The 17,500-nt window shown below is 38.0% G+C and overlaps 2 protein-coding genes across 4 annotated transcripts in view; one reads left to right on the forward strand and one right to left on the reverse strand.

Moving 5' to 3' along the window:
- Window positions 1-4,371, reverse strand: part of LOC133635577 (glycoprotein-N-acetylgalactosamine 3-beta-galactosyltransferase 1-like) — a 13,770-nt gene extending 9,399 nt beyond the window's left edge. The window contains exon 1 of one of the 3 annotated variants that reach the window (XM_062028794.1): window positions 4,353-4,371. The gene's annotated coding sequence lies outside the window, so the exon portion shown is untranslated. Of the gene's footprint in view, window positions 1-56; window positions 104-1,014; window positions 1,182-4,352 lie in introns of those variants that run through there. The other 2 variants (XM_062028793.1, XM_062028795.1) reach the window with 2 other exon arrangements.
- Window positions 1,294-17,500, forward strand: part of LOC133635578 (succinate dehydrogenase assembly factor 3, mitochondrial-like) — a 19,593-nt gene continuing 3,386 nt past the window's right edge. Inside the window, exon 1 of the mRNA XM_062028796.1 lies at window positions 1,294-1,557. Within this exon, the coding sequence (XP_061884780.1) occupies window positions 1,381-1,557 (177 nt within the window). The 5' untranslated portion in view covers window positions 1,294-1,380. The remainder of the gene's footprint in view (window positions 1,558-17,500) is intronic.

Consider the following 17,500-nt stretch of genomic DNA (forward strand, 5'->3'; position numbering starts at 1 on the left):
GGTGTTGTTGATAAATGGTTTTCGCCTTGCATAGGAGAGTTTTAACTTGCACTTACAGATGTAGCGACCAACTGTAGTTACTGACAGTGGGTTTCTGAAGTGTCCCTGAGCCCATGTGGTGATATCCTTTACACACTGATGTGGCTTGTTGATGCAGTACAGCCTGAGGGATGGAAGGTCACGGGCTTAGCTGCTTACGTGCAGTGATTTCTCCAGATATTACGGAGCGTAGATGGTGAAATCCCTAAATTCCTTGCAATAGCTGCTTGAGAAAGGTTGTTCTTAAACTGTTCAACAATTTGCTCACGCATTTGTCGACAAAGTGGTGACCCTCGCCCCGTCCTTGTTTGTGAATGACTGAGCATTTCATGGAATCTACTTTTATACCCAATCATGGCACCCACCTGTTCCCAATTTGCCTGTTCACCTGTGGGATGTTCCAAATAAGTGTTTGATGAGCATTCCTCAACTTTATCAGTATTTATTGCCACCTTTCCCAACTTCTTTGTCACGTGTTGCTGCCATCAAATTCTAAAGTTAATGATTATTTGCACAGAAAAAAAATGTTTATCAGTTTGAACATCAAATATGTTGTCTTTGTAGCATATTCAACTGAATATGGGTTGAAAATGATTCGCAAATCATTGTATTCCGTTTATATTTACATCTAACACAATTTCCCAACTCATATGGAAACGGGGTTTGTACATATACAACAAATATGTTCATAATTTAAAAACAATAATAGTTTTTTAAAAGTCAGTGCGTTAAATAATCACTGTGAATATTGATTTATATTAGGGTTGTCCCGATACCAATTTTTGGGTACCGGTACCAAATGTATTTCGATACTTTTCTGAATAAAAGGGACCACAAAAAATGTCATCATCTTAGGGTACAATACGTCATTTAATGACGTAATCCCACGTACAATTTGAAGTTTATTTCAACATTTGGAGGATGAATAAACACGAGATTGGTGTATATATGGTATATATTTCAAGAACGCGGTACCTTGCGCCGACCCGAGGTGACTTGGAGGTGTCAGCCCGTCAAACTGCACACTTATTCGGATGAATATTTTCCCTCAACCCCCGCAGCTCGACTTCCGTATGGCTTGGGGTTGCTAGGCAACCACTCGCTAAAAGAGGCGCTCCCGGTTGTCTTATTTTCAGCGCGTCGGCTGACTGTTCAAAGATCGCAGTCCGTGGGTAGGAAAACTTTTAAGATTCTTAAAAAACGAGAGTTTTTAATCTTTGCGTCTTTTTTTTTTTTCGTTGACAGGAAGTGACGGAAGAGCAAGCTCTTTCATTTCCGGTTCAAGCAGCAAGGACGTTAGCTTGTTAGCTTGTTAGCTCCTGCTGTTTGTGTACGTCAAGGATGAGTGGCTCTGGTCATGTTTCTAAAGTGCGGACTTTGTACAAAAGGATCCTTGTGCTGCATCGTTTTATGCCGATACATTTGAGAGCACTAGGAGACCAGTATGTCAAAGAAGAGTTTCGAAAACACAAGAATGCTTCTCCTCAACAAGCCAACAACTTCATGACAGAATGGCAGGTGAAGTATTGTCCTCTTCCTCAAACTGTATTAATATTGTACATTGTATCCTCTATAGATAATATATACATTATATATTGTATCCGCTATATACAATATATACATTATGTATTGTATCCTATATAGATAATATATACATTATATATTATATTTACATTATATATTGTATTCTATATAGATAATATATACATTATATATTGTATTCTCTATAGATAATATATACATGATATATTGTATTCTATATAGATAATATATATATTATATATTGTATTCTCTATAGATAATATATACCTTATATTTTGTATCCTCTATAGATAATGTATACATTATATATTATATTCTCTATAGAAAATATATACATTATATATTGTATCCTCTATAGATAATATATACATTATACATTGTAACCTCTATAGATAACAACTTCATGACAGAATGGCAGGTGAAGTATTGTCTTCTTCCTCAAACTGTATTATTATTATTATATATTTTATCCTCTATAGATAATATATACATTATACATTATATATTGTATCCTCTATAGATAATATATACATTATATACTGTATTCTCTATAGAAAATATATACTTTATATATTGTATCCTCTATAGATAATATATACATTATACATTGTATCCTCTATAGATAACAACTTCATGACAAAATGGCAGGTGAAGTATTGTCTTCTTCCTCAAACTGTATTATTATTATTTCATCCATCCATCCATCTTCTTCCGCTTATCCGAGGTCGGGTCGCGGGGGCAGCAACCTAAGAAGGGAAGCTCAGACTTCCCTCTCCCCAGCCAGTCAAGCTCTTCCCGGGGGATCCCGAGGCGTTCCCAGGCCAGCCGGGAGACATAGTCTTCCCAACGTGTCCTGGGTCTTCCCCGTGGCCTCCTACTATTGTTATTATTATTATTATTATTATTATTATTATTATTATTATTATTATATATTGTATCCTCTATAGATAATATATACATTATATAGTGTATCCTCTATAGATAATATATACATTATATATTTTATCCTCTATAAATAATATATACATTATATATTGTATCCTCTATAGATAATATATACATTATACATTATATATTGTAGTCTCTATGGATAATATATACATTATATATTGTATCCTCTATAGATAATATATACATTATATATTATACATTTTATCCTCTGTAGATAACAACTTCATGACAGAATGGCAGGTGAAGTATTGTCTTCATCCTCAAACTGTATCATTATTATTATTATATATTGTATCCTCTATAGATAATCTATACATAATATATTGGATTCTCTATACATAATATATACATTATATATTGTATCCTCTATAGATAATATATACATTATACATTATATATTGGATTCTCTATACATAATATATACATTATATATTGTATCCTCTATAAATAATATATACATTATATATTGTATTCTCTATAGATAATATATACATTATATATTGTATCGTCTATAGATAATATATACATTATATATTGTATTCTCTATAGATAAGATATACATTATATATTGTATCCTCTGTAGATAATATATACATTATATATTGTATCCTCTGTAGATAATGTATACATTATACCTCTATAGATAACAACTTCATGACAGAATGGCAGGTGAAGTATTGTCTTCATCCTCACACTGTATTAATATTATATATTGTATCCTTTGTGGATAATATATACATTATACATTATATATTGTATCCTCTATAGATAATATATACATTATATATTGGATTCTCTATACATAATATATACATTATATATTGTATCCTCTATAGATAATATATACATTATACATTATATATTGGATTCTCTATAGATAAGATATACATTATATATTGTATCCTCTGTAGATAATATATACATTATATATTGTATCCTCTGTAGATAATGTATACATTATACCTCTATAGATAACAACTTCATGACAGAATGGCAGGTGAAGTATTGTCTTCATCCTCACACTATTAATATTATATATTGTATCCTTTATGGATAATATATACATTATACATTGTATCCTCTATAGATAATATATACATTATATATTATACATTGTATCCTCTGTAGATAACAACTTCATGACAGAATGGCAGGTGAAGTATTGTCTTCATCCTCAAACTGTATCATTATTATTATTATATATTGTATCCTCTATAGATAATATATACACTATATATTGTATCCTCTATAGATGATATATACATTATACATTATATATTGGATTCTCTATACATATTATGTACCTTATATATTGTATCCTCTATAGATAATATATACATTATATATTGTATTCTCTATAGATAAGATATACATTATCTATTGTATCCTTTGTAGATAATATATACATTATACCTCTATAGATAACAACTTCATGACAGAATGGCAGGTGAAGTATTGTCTTCATCCTCACACTGTATTAATATTATATATTGTATCCTCTATAGATAATATATACATTATACATTATATATTGTATCCTCTATAGATAATATATACATTATATATTGTATTCTCTATAGATAATATATACATTATATATTGTATTCTCTATAGATAATATATACATTATACATTATATATTGTATCTTAAAATATGAGGCCTCCTTTAAAGCAACACTTGCCTTGACCTTAAAAAGTAAAAATTTGAGTCCTGTGAACATATCAGCAACATTAGCAGCACTAGAGTACATTATAACCTCGTTTCACAGTTTACACTTGTTATATTCTCTTAAAACACGAGAGCAGAGAAAAACACTCACCTCCTCACAGCATGTCTTAACAGCAAGTGAGGATGACAATGTCACTACCGGAAGAAGATAGGACTTAAAGATAAAATGACAAATGCTCCCAAAACTAACTATTTGCTGAAAAAATTACAAAATAAAGGTGACAATAATAACAATAGAGCAATAAAATAAAACGTGAGGGAATTTTGGTGGGATGCATACAATACGTTATATACCTGCTACATTCACCCCTCCTGAATTACACCAAAATCCTGAGCAGCTGACTGGACATGACCCTGTCAGGACAAGTAACACTGGGCCACCCGCACGGGTTTACATTACGATCTAATCTTCACATTCAGCTTGAGAGCTACCTGACAAACAGGTTTAGAGAAATCAAAGGGTTGGGCAAGCCATAGTCCTTTCCAGAATCGCTTGGCGCCATGTACACCAAACTACCCGGCCCACTTTACTCTTAAGCCCCACTTGCATGGATAAACACTAAGTACCATCTTACAGCGGCACAGTGCAAAACAAAATAAAAACAACAATAAAATAGAAACAATATCCCGGAAAAAAGTGAAAAACATAAGACCACCCTTTAGAACAGAATAGGGCACGAAGACACTTTGATCTCCAACCAAATGAGTTTAAAAACCCCCCATGATAATCTGCGTCTGAGCCATTGTCTCTACTAGGCGGCTGACCCTCTTAACAACCCTGCCAGCACGTGTTCTAAACACACTCAGTTCACTCAACTCCGTCCTCTAACTGGCAACATTGTTACAGGGATAACAGTTGGGACATGGTCTGTGGCAACCCCCGTCAACTGCTGGCACTGTGACTGGTTGAAACGACTGGACACTGCTTGCATCAATGACTGATACTGTATCTGGTGCGACTAGCTGGTCTATCTCTGTATCAGAAGAGTCTTGCTCCCTATCAGACTGGGCTGCATCCATAGACACTCCGTCACAAGGCTGGTGACAGGCAGATTCTTCAGCCCCGCTCAATACCCATGCACTTGTCCTATCCTCTGAACTCTCCCCCTCCAAGGAGTCGATGAGATCCTCCATTTGACACTCATCCTCTGCATCATCAAGACTGTCCTCAGTTCCTGACATGTCTCCATTAGCAGACTCTATGGGCAGGAAGCTGATATCCAGGATAAGGTTGCGATGTACCACCTTCGTTTTTCCTTTGTCATCTTCCAACTTGTAGACATGAGTCTGCGGGTTGCTGTCCATGACAGTATAGACTGTTGGTTCCCACTTGTCTGCAAGTTTATTCTTTCCCCTCTCACCTTTGTTGGAGAGGAGTACTCGGTCTCCCACATTCAGGTAAGTCCCCTTGACCCTCCGATTGTAACCTCTGGCCTGCTTGTCTTGTTCTTTGATAGCATGCCTTTGAGCGATGCCGGCTGCTTCATGAAGGTAAGACATAAGCGATGTTACATAGCTGTCATAGGCAACAACCATTGGGTCATGTAGGACCCGTTTGAACATCACATCAACGGGGAGCCTCGGAACCCGCCCAAACATGAGATGAAAAGGCGCGTATCCAGTTGTTTCATGCACCGTTGCATTGTATGCAAATGTCAGGGTCTAGATTTGAATCAGAATCAGAATAGTTTTATTGCCATTGTTTGAGAACGGGTTCACAAACTAGGAATTTTTCTTGGTGTAAACGTGCGACATAAAACACATATAACACATATTTGGTAATAAAAAGAGCTGTAACTGAGCTATCAGATAGACTTAGAAGGGATTCAAGGAATTCAAGGAGCTACTGTTGGGAGTTATTGTTCATTTGCCTGATGGCCGAGGGGAAAAAACTGTTCAGGTGGCGGGAGGTGTGGGTCTGGATGGAGCGTAGTCTCCTGCCTGACGGGAGAGGGGAGAATAGTGTGTGTCCAGGATGAGAAGAGTCAGCTGTGATCCGACCCACACGCCTCCTGGTCCTGGAGGAGAACAAGTCCTGGAGGGATGGGAGCTTGCAGCCAATCACCTTCTCAGCAGCACGTACGATGCGCTGCAGTCTATTCTTATCCTGGACTGTGGCGCCGGGGAACCACACTGTGATGGAGGAGGTCAGGATGGACTCTATGATGGCTGAGTAAAACTGCACCAGCATTTCTGTCGGCACCTTAAGTTTCCTCAGCTGCCGCAGGAAGTACATCCTCTGCTGGGCCTTCTTGATGAGGGAGCTGATGGTCAGCTCCCACTTGAGGTCCTGGGTGATGGTGGTGCCCAAGAAACGGAAAGAGTCCACAATGGGGACGAGGTTGGGAGAGTCAATCAGGGTGAGGGTGAGGGGGGATGGTGGGGCTGTGACTTTCCTGAAGTCCATGATCATCTCCACTGTTTTCTGGGCGTTCAGCTCCAGGTTGTTGAGGCTGCACCAGGACGTCAGCCGGTCCACCTCTCTCCTGTAGGCGGACTCATCGCCATTCGAGATGAGCCCGATGAGGGTGGTGTCATCCGCAAACTTGAGCAGTTTTACGGATTGGTGACTGGAGGTGCAGCAGTTTGTATACAGGGAGAAGAGCCAGGGGGAGAGTACACAGCCCTGAGGAGTACCAGTGTTTGTGGTTCGACTGTCCGAGACAATCTTCCCCAGCCGTATGTGCTGTCTTCGGTCTGTCAGGAAGTCATTAATCCAACTGCAGAGGGAGTCGGGCACGCTGAGCTGGTAGAGCTTGTCTCGTAGCAGTCCAGAGTCATTTGCTGTGGCCACTTGGCCTTCTCTTTCAGCGACAACGAACGGAGCATATTCCCCAGAGTTCTGTTAAATCTCTCGGTGCCCCCGATTCCCATGGGGTGGTAGGCTGTAGTGTGCGACTTGGAGACTCCTGATAGTTTAAGCAGCTCTGCAATGAGCTCACTCTCAAAACTGGCTCCTTGATCTGTGTGGATGCCCGTGTACACAGAAGACGTTATCCCAAAACTTTTTAGCAACCTGCTTCGCTTGTTGGTTTGCACAGGGAAAGGCACGGGCCAACTTTGTGAAATGATCTGTCAGGACAAGAACGTCCACTGAACGCTACTTGCTATCCTCTGCACTCCATAAATCCAAACACACCAGTTCCATTGGAGCCGAAGTCCTGATACACTCAAGTGGAGCTCTGGCGGAAGGATATGATGTCTTGGCGGGATGCACCTCTGACAACACTTGACGTAGTCTTTAATTTGATGCTCCATTTTAGGCATAAAAGAAGCGTTGTCTTGCCAGGTGAATTGTTCTTGCCTGCCCTTGATGTCCGGCCAGGTCATGCACACCGCGCAAGGCCTTTTCTATCGTTGGCAGCATGTCTGCGATGTGGACGTAACTTTAATACATCCCAGATATACTTGCGGACAGCCATCTACAAAATGTGCAAATATTAAGAGGACAGTTTTAAGATCAAAAAGTCCATATGGAGTACGAGCGCAAAGCAAATGTGACGTCATGCCCGCCTTTCTCCTTGGCGACATCAAGGGACAGATGTATGGTCTCTCAACACGAGTACAGTCTATAAACAACATCACCAGAAAAACATGCTAGATTTGTTGCTAATCATTTTTAATTTTTTTTAAAAGTCACAAAGTCTCTAGACCACAGGTGTCAAACTCAAGGCCCGGGGGCCAGATGTGGCCCGCCACTTCATTTTATTTGGCCCTGGAAATATATGTATCGGTTTCATAAATACACCTTACGGTGCAACCTGGACACATCATCAGTGATTCTCCCGGGGTCTTAGGGTGTTTCGGGTCTTAATCAAACACCCTCTCCCGGGCGACCCAGCCGAGGGTGATCAGTCCCTCGACTTGTGTCCAGGTAGCGCTCCACGCCACGCATCCCCCCTCCGACGGTCTGCCCCGGGGTTGCGCCGGTGGTGCTTGGAGGTTCCAGGCACTGTGGGGAGTGTCCGGGCCTGGGTCCTCCTCCGTCTCATCAGGGCCGTACAAGGTACTGGCCTTGTGCGTTGCACCACGGGTTTCCTCAGGCAGCCTATCTTGATCTTATGTGTCTTCAGGGTTTTTCGCAGCGTTATATGGGTGCTCCCTTGCGGGAGCTGCAGCTTGGGATGCTACCACTCCCTGCCCCGGTTGCCGTCTTTCCGAGCTGTCAACTGTCTCTCCAGTTGTCACCACTCTTTCGGGGTTGTCATCCAGCCTCTTCCTGGAAGTCAATGGCGATGCCATACTGGATCGGTTTCATAAATACACCTTACGGTGCAACCTGGACACATCATCAGTGATTCTCCCGGGGTCTTAGGGTGTTTCGGGTCTTAATCAAACACCCTCTCCCGGGCGACCCAGCCGAGGGTGATCAGTCCCTCGACTTGTGTCCAGGAAGCGCTCCACGCCACGCGTCCCCCCTCCGACGGTCTGCCCCGGGGTTGCGCCGGTGGTGCTTGGAGGTTCCAGGCACTGTGGGGAGTGTCCGGGCCTGGGTCCTCCGTCTCATCAGGGCCGTACAAGGTACTGGCCATGTGCGTTGCACCACGGGTTTCCTCAGGCAGCCTATCTTGATCTTATGTGTCTTCAGGGTTTTTCGCAGCGTTATATGGGTGCTCCCTTGCGGGAGCTGCAGCTTGGGATGCTACCCCTCCCTGCCCCGGTTGCCGTCTTTCCGAGCTGTCAACTGTCTCTCCAGTTGTCACCACTCTTTCAGGGTTGTCATCCAGCCTCTTCCTGGAAGTCAATGGCGATGCCATACTGGATCGGTTTCATAAATACACCTTACGGTGCAACCTGGACACATCATCAGTGATTCTCCCGGGGTCTTAGGGTGTTTCGGGTCTTAATCAAACACCCTCTCCCGGGCGACCCAGCCGAGGGTGATCAGTCCCTCGACTTGTGTCCAGGTAGCGCTCCACGCCACGCGTCCCCCCTCCGACGGTCTGCCCCGGGGTTGCGCCGGTGGTGCTTGGAGGTTCCAGGCACTGTGGGGAGTGTCCGGGCCTGGGTCCTCCTCCGTCTCATCAGGGCCGTACAAGGTACTGGCCCTGTGCGATATCAATAAAGTACTGTAACTTTTCTTACTAAATGTATTATTTCTTTCTATTTTGGGGGAGAAAAAAATATATGTACTCCATGTAATCGCAAATTATGTTAACTTAAATATTGTCTAATTATGCAAAAATATATGATCAAACATTCAAACCATTTTTTAAACAGAAATAAATACTAATAATAATGATTTCAAAGCAAGTTATCCATCAAAGTGTGCAATGTAAAAGTAGCAATAGGTTTCATGGTCAAATTGTGAAATTTACTGTGCTTTTTACAGCATTTTTCTCTAAATGAAGGGACAAGCGGTAATGGATGGATGGATGGATGAAAAAAACTGTACTTCTTTTTTCTGTAATAAACTGTGGTGCCGTTTTGGCATTTACAGTGATACACCGCAAAATCTACTTTTACATACAAAACAAACAAACTGGGAGCTAAAGTGCCGAAGTTTTACTGTAAAATTGCATTTTTGTTAAAGGCCTACTGAAAGCCACTACTAGCGACCACGCAGTCTGATAGTTTATATATCAATGATGAAATCTTACCTTGCAACACATGCCAATACGGCCGGGTTAACTTATAAAGTGACATTTAAAATTTCCCGCTAAACTTCCGGTTGAAAACGTGTATGTATGATGACGTATGCGCGTGACGTCAATCGTTGAAACTGAAGTATTCGGACACATTGTATCCAATACAAAAAGCTCGGTTTTCATCGCAAAATTCCACAGTATTCTGGACATCTGTGTTGGTGAATCTTTTGCAATTTGTTTCATGAACAATGAAGACTGCAAAGAAGAAAGCTGTAGGTGGGATCGGTGTATTAGCGGCTGGCTGCAGCAACACAACCAGGAGGACTTTGACTTGGATAGCAGACGCGCTATCCGACGCTAGCCGCCGACCGCATTGATGATCGGGTGAAGTCCTTCGTCGCTCCGTCGATCGCTGGAACGCAGCTGAGCACGGGTGTTGATGAGCAGATGAGGGCTGGCTGGCGTAGGTGGATAGCTAGTGTTCTTAGCATAGCTCTGTGAGGTCCCGTTGCTAAGTTAGCTTCAATGGCGTCATTAGCAACAGCATTGTTAAGCTTCGCCAGGCTGGAAAGCATTAACCGTGTAGTTACATGTCCATGGTTTAATAGTATTGTTGATCTTCTGTCTATCCTTCCAGTCAGGGGTTTATTTCTTTTGTTTCTATCTGCAGTTAAGCCCGATGCTATCACGTTAGCTCCGTAGCTAAAGTGCTTCGCCGATGTATTGTCGTGGAGATAAAAGTCACTGTGAATGTCCATTTCGCGTTCTCGACTCTCATTTTCAAGAGGATATAGTATCCGAGGTGGTTTAAAATACAAATCCGTGATCCACAATAGAAAAAGGAGAGAGTGTGGAATCCAATGAGCCAGCTTGTACCTAAGTTACGGTCAGAGCGAAAAAAGATGCGTCCTGCACTGCACGCTAGTCCTTCACTCTCACGTTCCTCATCCACGAATCTTTCATCCTGGCTCAAATTAGTGGGGGTAATCATCGCGTTCTCGGTCCGAATCGCTCTCGCTGCTGGTGTAAACAATGAGGAAATGTGAGGAGCCTTTCAACCTGTGACGTCACGCTACTTCCGGTACAGGCAAGGCTTTTTTTTTATCAGCGACCAAAAGTTGCGAACTTTATCGTCGATGTTCTCTACTAAATCCTTTCAGCAAAAATATGGCACTATCGCGAAATGATCAAGTATGACACATAGAATGGATCTGCTATCCCCGTTTAAATAAAAACATTTCATTTCAGTAGGCCTTTGAATTTACAGTAAAAAAAAAAAATTACATTTTACAGTAAAATTCTGGCAACTGAGCTGCATATTTTTTTTTTACCATAAAAACAGCAGTACTGTTTTTTCATTTACAGTAATATACACTACATTTTGAGGTAAAATTATTGCAACTTAACTTTTTTTTTTTTTTACATTTTAGTTGTTTTTTTTAAATCTACTAATAAAATGCATAAAAAATATTGTGTAATAATAGTGTTCACTGTTAGAAGCGCGCCGTCTGGGGCCAAACATAACTGCCATGTGGCCCTCAGTGAAAACCACTTTGACACCTCTGCTCTAGACCAGGGGTCACCAACCTTTTTGAAAGCAAGAGCTACTTCTTGGGTAGTGATTAATGCGAAGGGCTACCAGTTTGATACACACTTAAATAAATTGCCAGAAATAGCCAATTTGCTCAATTTACCTTTAACTCTATGTTATTATTAATAATGAATGATATTTACACTTAATTGAACGGTTTAAAAGAGGAGAAAACACGAAAAAAAATGACAATTAAATTTTGAAACATAGTTTATCTTCAATTTCGACTCTTTAAAATTCAAAATTCAACCGAAAAAAAGAAGACAAAAACTAGCTAATTTGAATCTTTTTGAAAAAATTAAAAAAATAATTTATGGAACATCATTAGTAATTTTTCCTGATTAAGATTAATTTTAGAATTTTGATGACATGTTTTAAATAGGTTAAAATCCAATCTACACTTTGTTAGAATATATAACAAATTGGACCAAGCTATATATTTCTAACAAAGACAAATCATTATTTCTTCTAGATTTTCCAGAATAAAATTTTTAAAAGAAATTGAAAAGACTTTGAAATAAGATTTAAATTTGATTCTACAGATTTTCTAAATTTGCCAGAATATTTTTTTTGAGTTTTAATCATAATAAGTTTGAAGAAATATTTCACAAATATTCTTCGTCGAAAAAACAGAAGCTAAAATGAAGAATTAAATAAAAATTTATTTATTATTATTTACAATAACAAAAATACATTTACTTGAACATTGATTTAAATTGTCAGGAAAGAAGAGGAAGGAATTTAACAGGTAAAAAGGTACATGTGTTTAAAAATCCTAAAATCATTTTTAAGGTTGTATTTTTTCTCTAAAATTGTCTTTCTGAAAGTTATAAGAAGCAAAGTCAAAAAAATAATCAATTTATTTAAACAAGTGAAGACCAAGTCTTTAAAATATTTTCTTGGATTTTCAAATTCTATTTGAGTTTTGTCTCTCTTAGAATTAAAAATGTCGAGCACAGCGAGACCAGCTTGCTAGTAAATAAATAAAATTAAAAAAATAGAGGCAGCTCACTGGTAAGTGCTGCTATTTGAGCTATTTTTAGAACAGGCCAGCGGGCTACTCATCTGGTCCTTACGGGCTACCTGGTGCCCGCGGGCACCGCGTTGGTGACCCCTGCTCTAGACACTTTGAACAATGTTCAACAAAGTACATTTTACAATAGACAGCAACAATTGAAAATATGGCAAAACAATTTAAAAACTTAAAATATAGTATAAAACTATTGATATTATGTCCAGTGTTTATCCAGCATGGCAGTACCATGGCCTCAGATATGTCACACATTAATATAAATCACCTTCACCAGTTATTAGCGACAGTAATTGAGTCTTGAATTTTGTACATGTTACTTTTGCACTAACCTGACAGTTAAAAACGACATTTTTGATGAGATGATTTTTCTTCATTATTATATTCTCATCTGAACAAATATTTTTTGCAAATATGAACCAAATGTTCATTGTGTAGGTAATGTAACACATTACAGTAGGTAGGTACTTACTTACCAGTACATCTATTTTTACTAGGGATGTCCGATAATGGCTTTTTGCAGATATCCGATATTCCGATTTTGTCCAACTCTTTAATTACCGATACCGATATCAACCGATACCGATATATACAGTCGTGGAATTAACACATTATTATGTCTAATTTGGACAACCAGGTATGGTGAAGATAAGGTACTTTTTAAAAAAAATTATAACATAAAATAAGATAAATAAATTAAAAACATTTTCTTGAATAAAAAAGAAAGTAAAACAATATAAAAACAGTTACATAGAAACTAGTAATTAATGAAAATGAGTAACATTAAGTGTTAAAGGTTAGTACTATTAGTGGAGCAGCAGCACGCACAATCATGTGTGCTTACGGACTGTATCCCTTGCAGACTGTATTGATATATATTGATATATAATGTAGGAACCAGAATATTAATAACAGAAAGAAACAACCCTTTTGTGTGAATGAGGAGGGAGGTTTTTTGGGTTGGTGCATTAATTGTAAGTGTATCTTGTGTTTTTTATGTTGATTTAATAAAAATAAAAAAATAAAAAAACGATACAGATAATAAAAAAACTGATACCGATAATTTCCGATATTACATTTTAACGCATTTATCGGCCGATATTATCGGCAGGCCGATATTATCGGACATCCCTAATTTTTACTCATTTATTTATTTACAGACATCATTTTATATTACATTATTGTTTCTTTTGTTGATATTAGGGTCCGTTCTGCAAAATCCGTAGAAGTCTAGAGCGTCTGGATAGGAACCCACAGTTGAAATACACATCATCATATAATATACAGTACAATACAATTCATTTCTAAATCTACCCACCCAATACCCATTTACAATTTCACACCAACAGGTTTACATTTACAGAGAAGGAAGCTTTTAATCCACCAAATCAGATATCCAATTATTCATGTTTGATTAAAAAGTTGCATCTCGGAAGATTTGTGATGATCATACCAAGACCAAACATATGCAAAAAAGGGGAAATCCTCAGCTATGAGGGGTGTGCTAAATATCCTAAGCATAACAATGTCGGGACAAGCCGACATTGACTGTAATGATACCAAGTACAAGAGCGTATCTAGTCGATACTACGATGGTTACATTGATAATTTTTCGTTTCACAAACTCTTTTGTCGATTTTTATTGTTTATAAACCCAAGAAATACGTCCTTCGACACGGGATCACTTTAAATATGACCAATGTATGACCCTGTAACTACTTGGTATTGGTAGTATCACCCGAACTAATGTCAAGTATCAAAGAAGAGAAGAATAAGTGATTACATTTTAACAGAAGTGTAGATAGAACATGTTAAAAGAGAAAATAAGCAGATATTAACAGTAAATGAACAAGTAGATTAATAATCAATTTTCTACCACTTGTCCTTTATAATGTGTACAAAATAATAGGTGTATAAATGACACAATATGTTACTGCATACGTCAGCAGACTAATTAGGAGTCTTTGTTTGTTTACTTACTACTAACAGACAAGTTGTCTAGTATGTTCACTATTTTATTTAAGGACTGAATGGCAATAATAAACATATGTTTCATGTACTCTAACATTTTCTGTTACAATAAAGACAATAATTGAATTTTTTGCGGTCCCCTTTATTTACAAAAGTATTTAAAAGTATCAAAATACATTTAGGTTCCGTTACCAAAATAATGGTGTCGGGACAAGACTTTTCATATACCGGTAGGCTGGTTATTTTGATAATGTACAGGCGAGCACTTTGTATTACTTTGCACCGTTGTATTATTTGTACTCTGCACGAATGCTCTTCGCCATGTCAAAGATGTGAAAGTTTGATTGAATGATTGAAAGATTTATAGTTAATAAATGGGACGCTTTGCGTTCCCAAACAGTCATCTCTGTCCCGACAATCCCCTCCGTGGTAGCAGGAATCCCTATATACTACGCTAATTACACATCGAAACCCTGCGGCTTATAGTCGGGTGCGGCTTATATATGGAGCAATCTGTATTTTCCCCTAAATTTAGCTGGTGCGGCTTATAGTCGGGTGCGGCTTATAGTCCGGAAATTACGGTAGTAATTTCTTATTTCAAGCATGAAAAAAAAAAACATTTAACATGTGACATTCCAAACAATTTCGAACAGAAATAGTTCATGCACATTCATATAAATTATTCAAAATTACAATTAATACAATTTTGGCCGAGGACCGGGCTGTATATACAGAGGGCCAGGCTGTATACATGCACACTAATTGACTGAAAGAGCACGCTTTTGGCGCAATGATGTCATGTTGTCGATGGAAAAATGCATTTTTAGACAATAGGATTTTCCTGAGCGGCTAGGAGACACAGAGAGTAACAAGCGGTTGCCTTGTTGCCTTTCCATTACTAAGAACAATAAATTAGTTTTTAGTATAAGTTTGCTGGTTTGAAGAAATGTAATGCCGAGCGCATATCATTATGTCAAGATAATGGCACTAGCGTTTACTTCATTTAAGAATATTTTTCAACATATTGAGCAAAAAGGTTTCCTTTTTTTTCTACCTATCAAAGTGCACTTTTTATTCATGAGAATATACTTATTTCATTGAGGTTAGCTAATTTTACTTGTTTTGGAAAGTCTCGACAAGCCAAATTTTCTTGTTCTATTGGCAGATAATTTCCCTGAGTTCAAATAAAATACCACACATTTTTGTATGTTTTTTTTCTTGTTTTTGAACACTGACTTTTTGCAGTGTAGCAATTAGAGATGTCCGATAATATCGGTCTGCCGATATTATCGGCCGATAAATGTGTTAAAATGTAATAGCGGAAATGATCGGTATCTGTTTTTTTATTATCAGTATCGTTTTTTTTGTTTGTTTTTAAAAAAATTTTTTTTTATTAAATCCACATAAAAAACACAAGATACACTTACAATTAGTGCACCAACCCAAAAAAACTCCCTCCCCCCATTTACACTCATTCACACAAAAAGGTTGTTTCTTTCTGTTATTAATATTCTGCTTCCTACATTATATATCAATATATATCAATACAGTCTGCAAGGGATACAGTCCGTAAGCACACATGATTGTGCGTGCTGCTAGTCCACTAATAGTACTAACCTTTAACAGTTTACTAATTTTCATTAATTACTAGTTTCTATGTAACTGTTTTTATATTGTTTTACTTTATTTTTTATTCAAGAAAATGTTTTTAATTTATTTATCTTATTTTATTTGAATCATTTTTTAAAAAAGTACCTTATCTTCACCATACCTGGTTGTCCAAATTAGGCATAATAATGTGTTAATTCCACGACTGTATATATCGGTTGATATCGGTATCGGTAATTAAAGAGTTGGACAATATCGGCAAAAAGCCATTATCGGACATCCCTAGTAGCAATACATTTTGCTTAAAACGCTTCTTAAATATGTTTAAAAAATGTGACTCCAGCACCATGTGACCTGTCTGCATTGTCACTACATTGCCACAAGATGGCAGTACAGCTCCATCAAACTGGAATAGGCTCATGGAAGTGTAATGTTGTGTTATCGGGGCCCTATTACGCAAACGCAACTTTTGTTCCCTATTGGTATTTGTTTTTGTGTATTTTGGATCTGCATGCGTCCCCAAAATGTGAAAGATAAAAAAAAAAAACATAAGAAGTGACAGATGCTATGACAAATGTGTATAACTGGCTTGAGAAATCCCAACCATACCTGAACATATCCAAGAACAGTAGCTACATGTACATGGACAACAATAATTTAATCTGATCATCATTTGGATTAAAATGCTCCTGTGCACGTGAGCCCTGAAAAAATGATCTGATTATGACGTGCATTTTCATGCATCACATCTTAAATTGGAACACTTTACTTTGACATGCGCAGAACCTAACATAAACAGAAAGGTTTTTTTTAATTATTCGTGCTATATTGAGCCATCTTTTGGACGAGTTGGCTCTCTGCAGGTGCTGACTAAGCAGTGACTTCCACTGTAAACAAACATGTCAAGTTTCTTACAAGTAGCATTATCACTGGAGGACGAGGAATAGCTAAACATGCTTCACTACACACCGTAGGAGGATACAATAGCTCACCGGTGTCACAATGTAAACAAATGACATGGGTGGACCTACACTTGACATCCACTGTAATGATACCAAGTACAAGAGCGTATCTAGTCGATACTACTATGACTACATCGATATTTTTTATCATCACAAAATCTTTTTTCCTTTTTTTAAAAATTCATATTATTTTCATAAACTCAGGAAATACGTCCCTGGACACATGAGGACTTTGAATATGAGCTTTTAACTACTTGGACATTTGTGGTATCACCCAAAACTAATGTCAAGTATCAAAGAAGAGAAGAATAAGTGATTATTACATTTGAACAGAAGTGTAGATAGAACATGTTAAAAGAGAAAATAAGCAGATATTAACAGTAAATGAACAAGTAGATTAATAATCCATTTTTACAGTTTGTCCCTCATAATGTGTACAAAATAATAGGTGTATAAATGACACAATATGTTACTGCATACGTCAGCAGA

This window comes from Entelurus aequoreus, linkage group LG20, assembly GCF_033978785.1.
Source record: "Entelurus aequoreus isolate RoL-2023_Sb linkage group LG20, RoL_Eaeq_v1.1, whole genome shotgun sequence".
Classification (NCBI taxonomy): Eukaryota; Metazoa; Chordata; class Actinopteri; order Syngnathiformes; family Syngnathidae; genus Entelurus; species Entelurus aequoreus.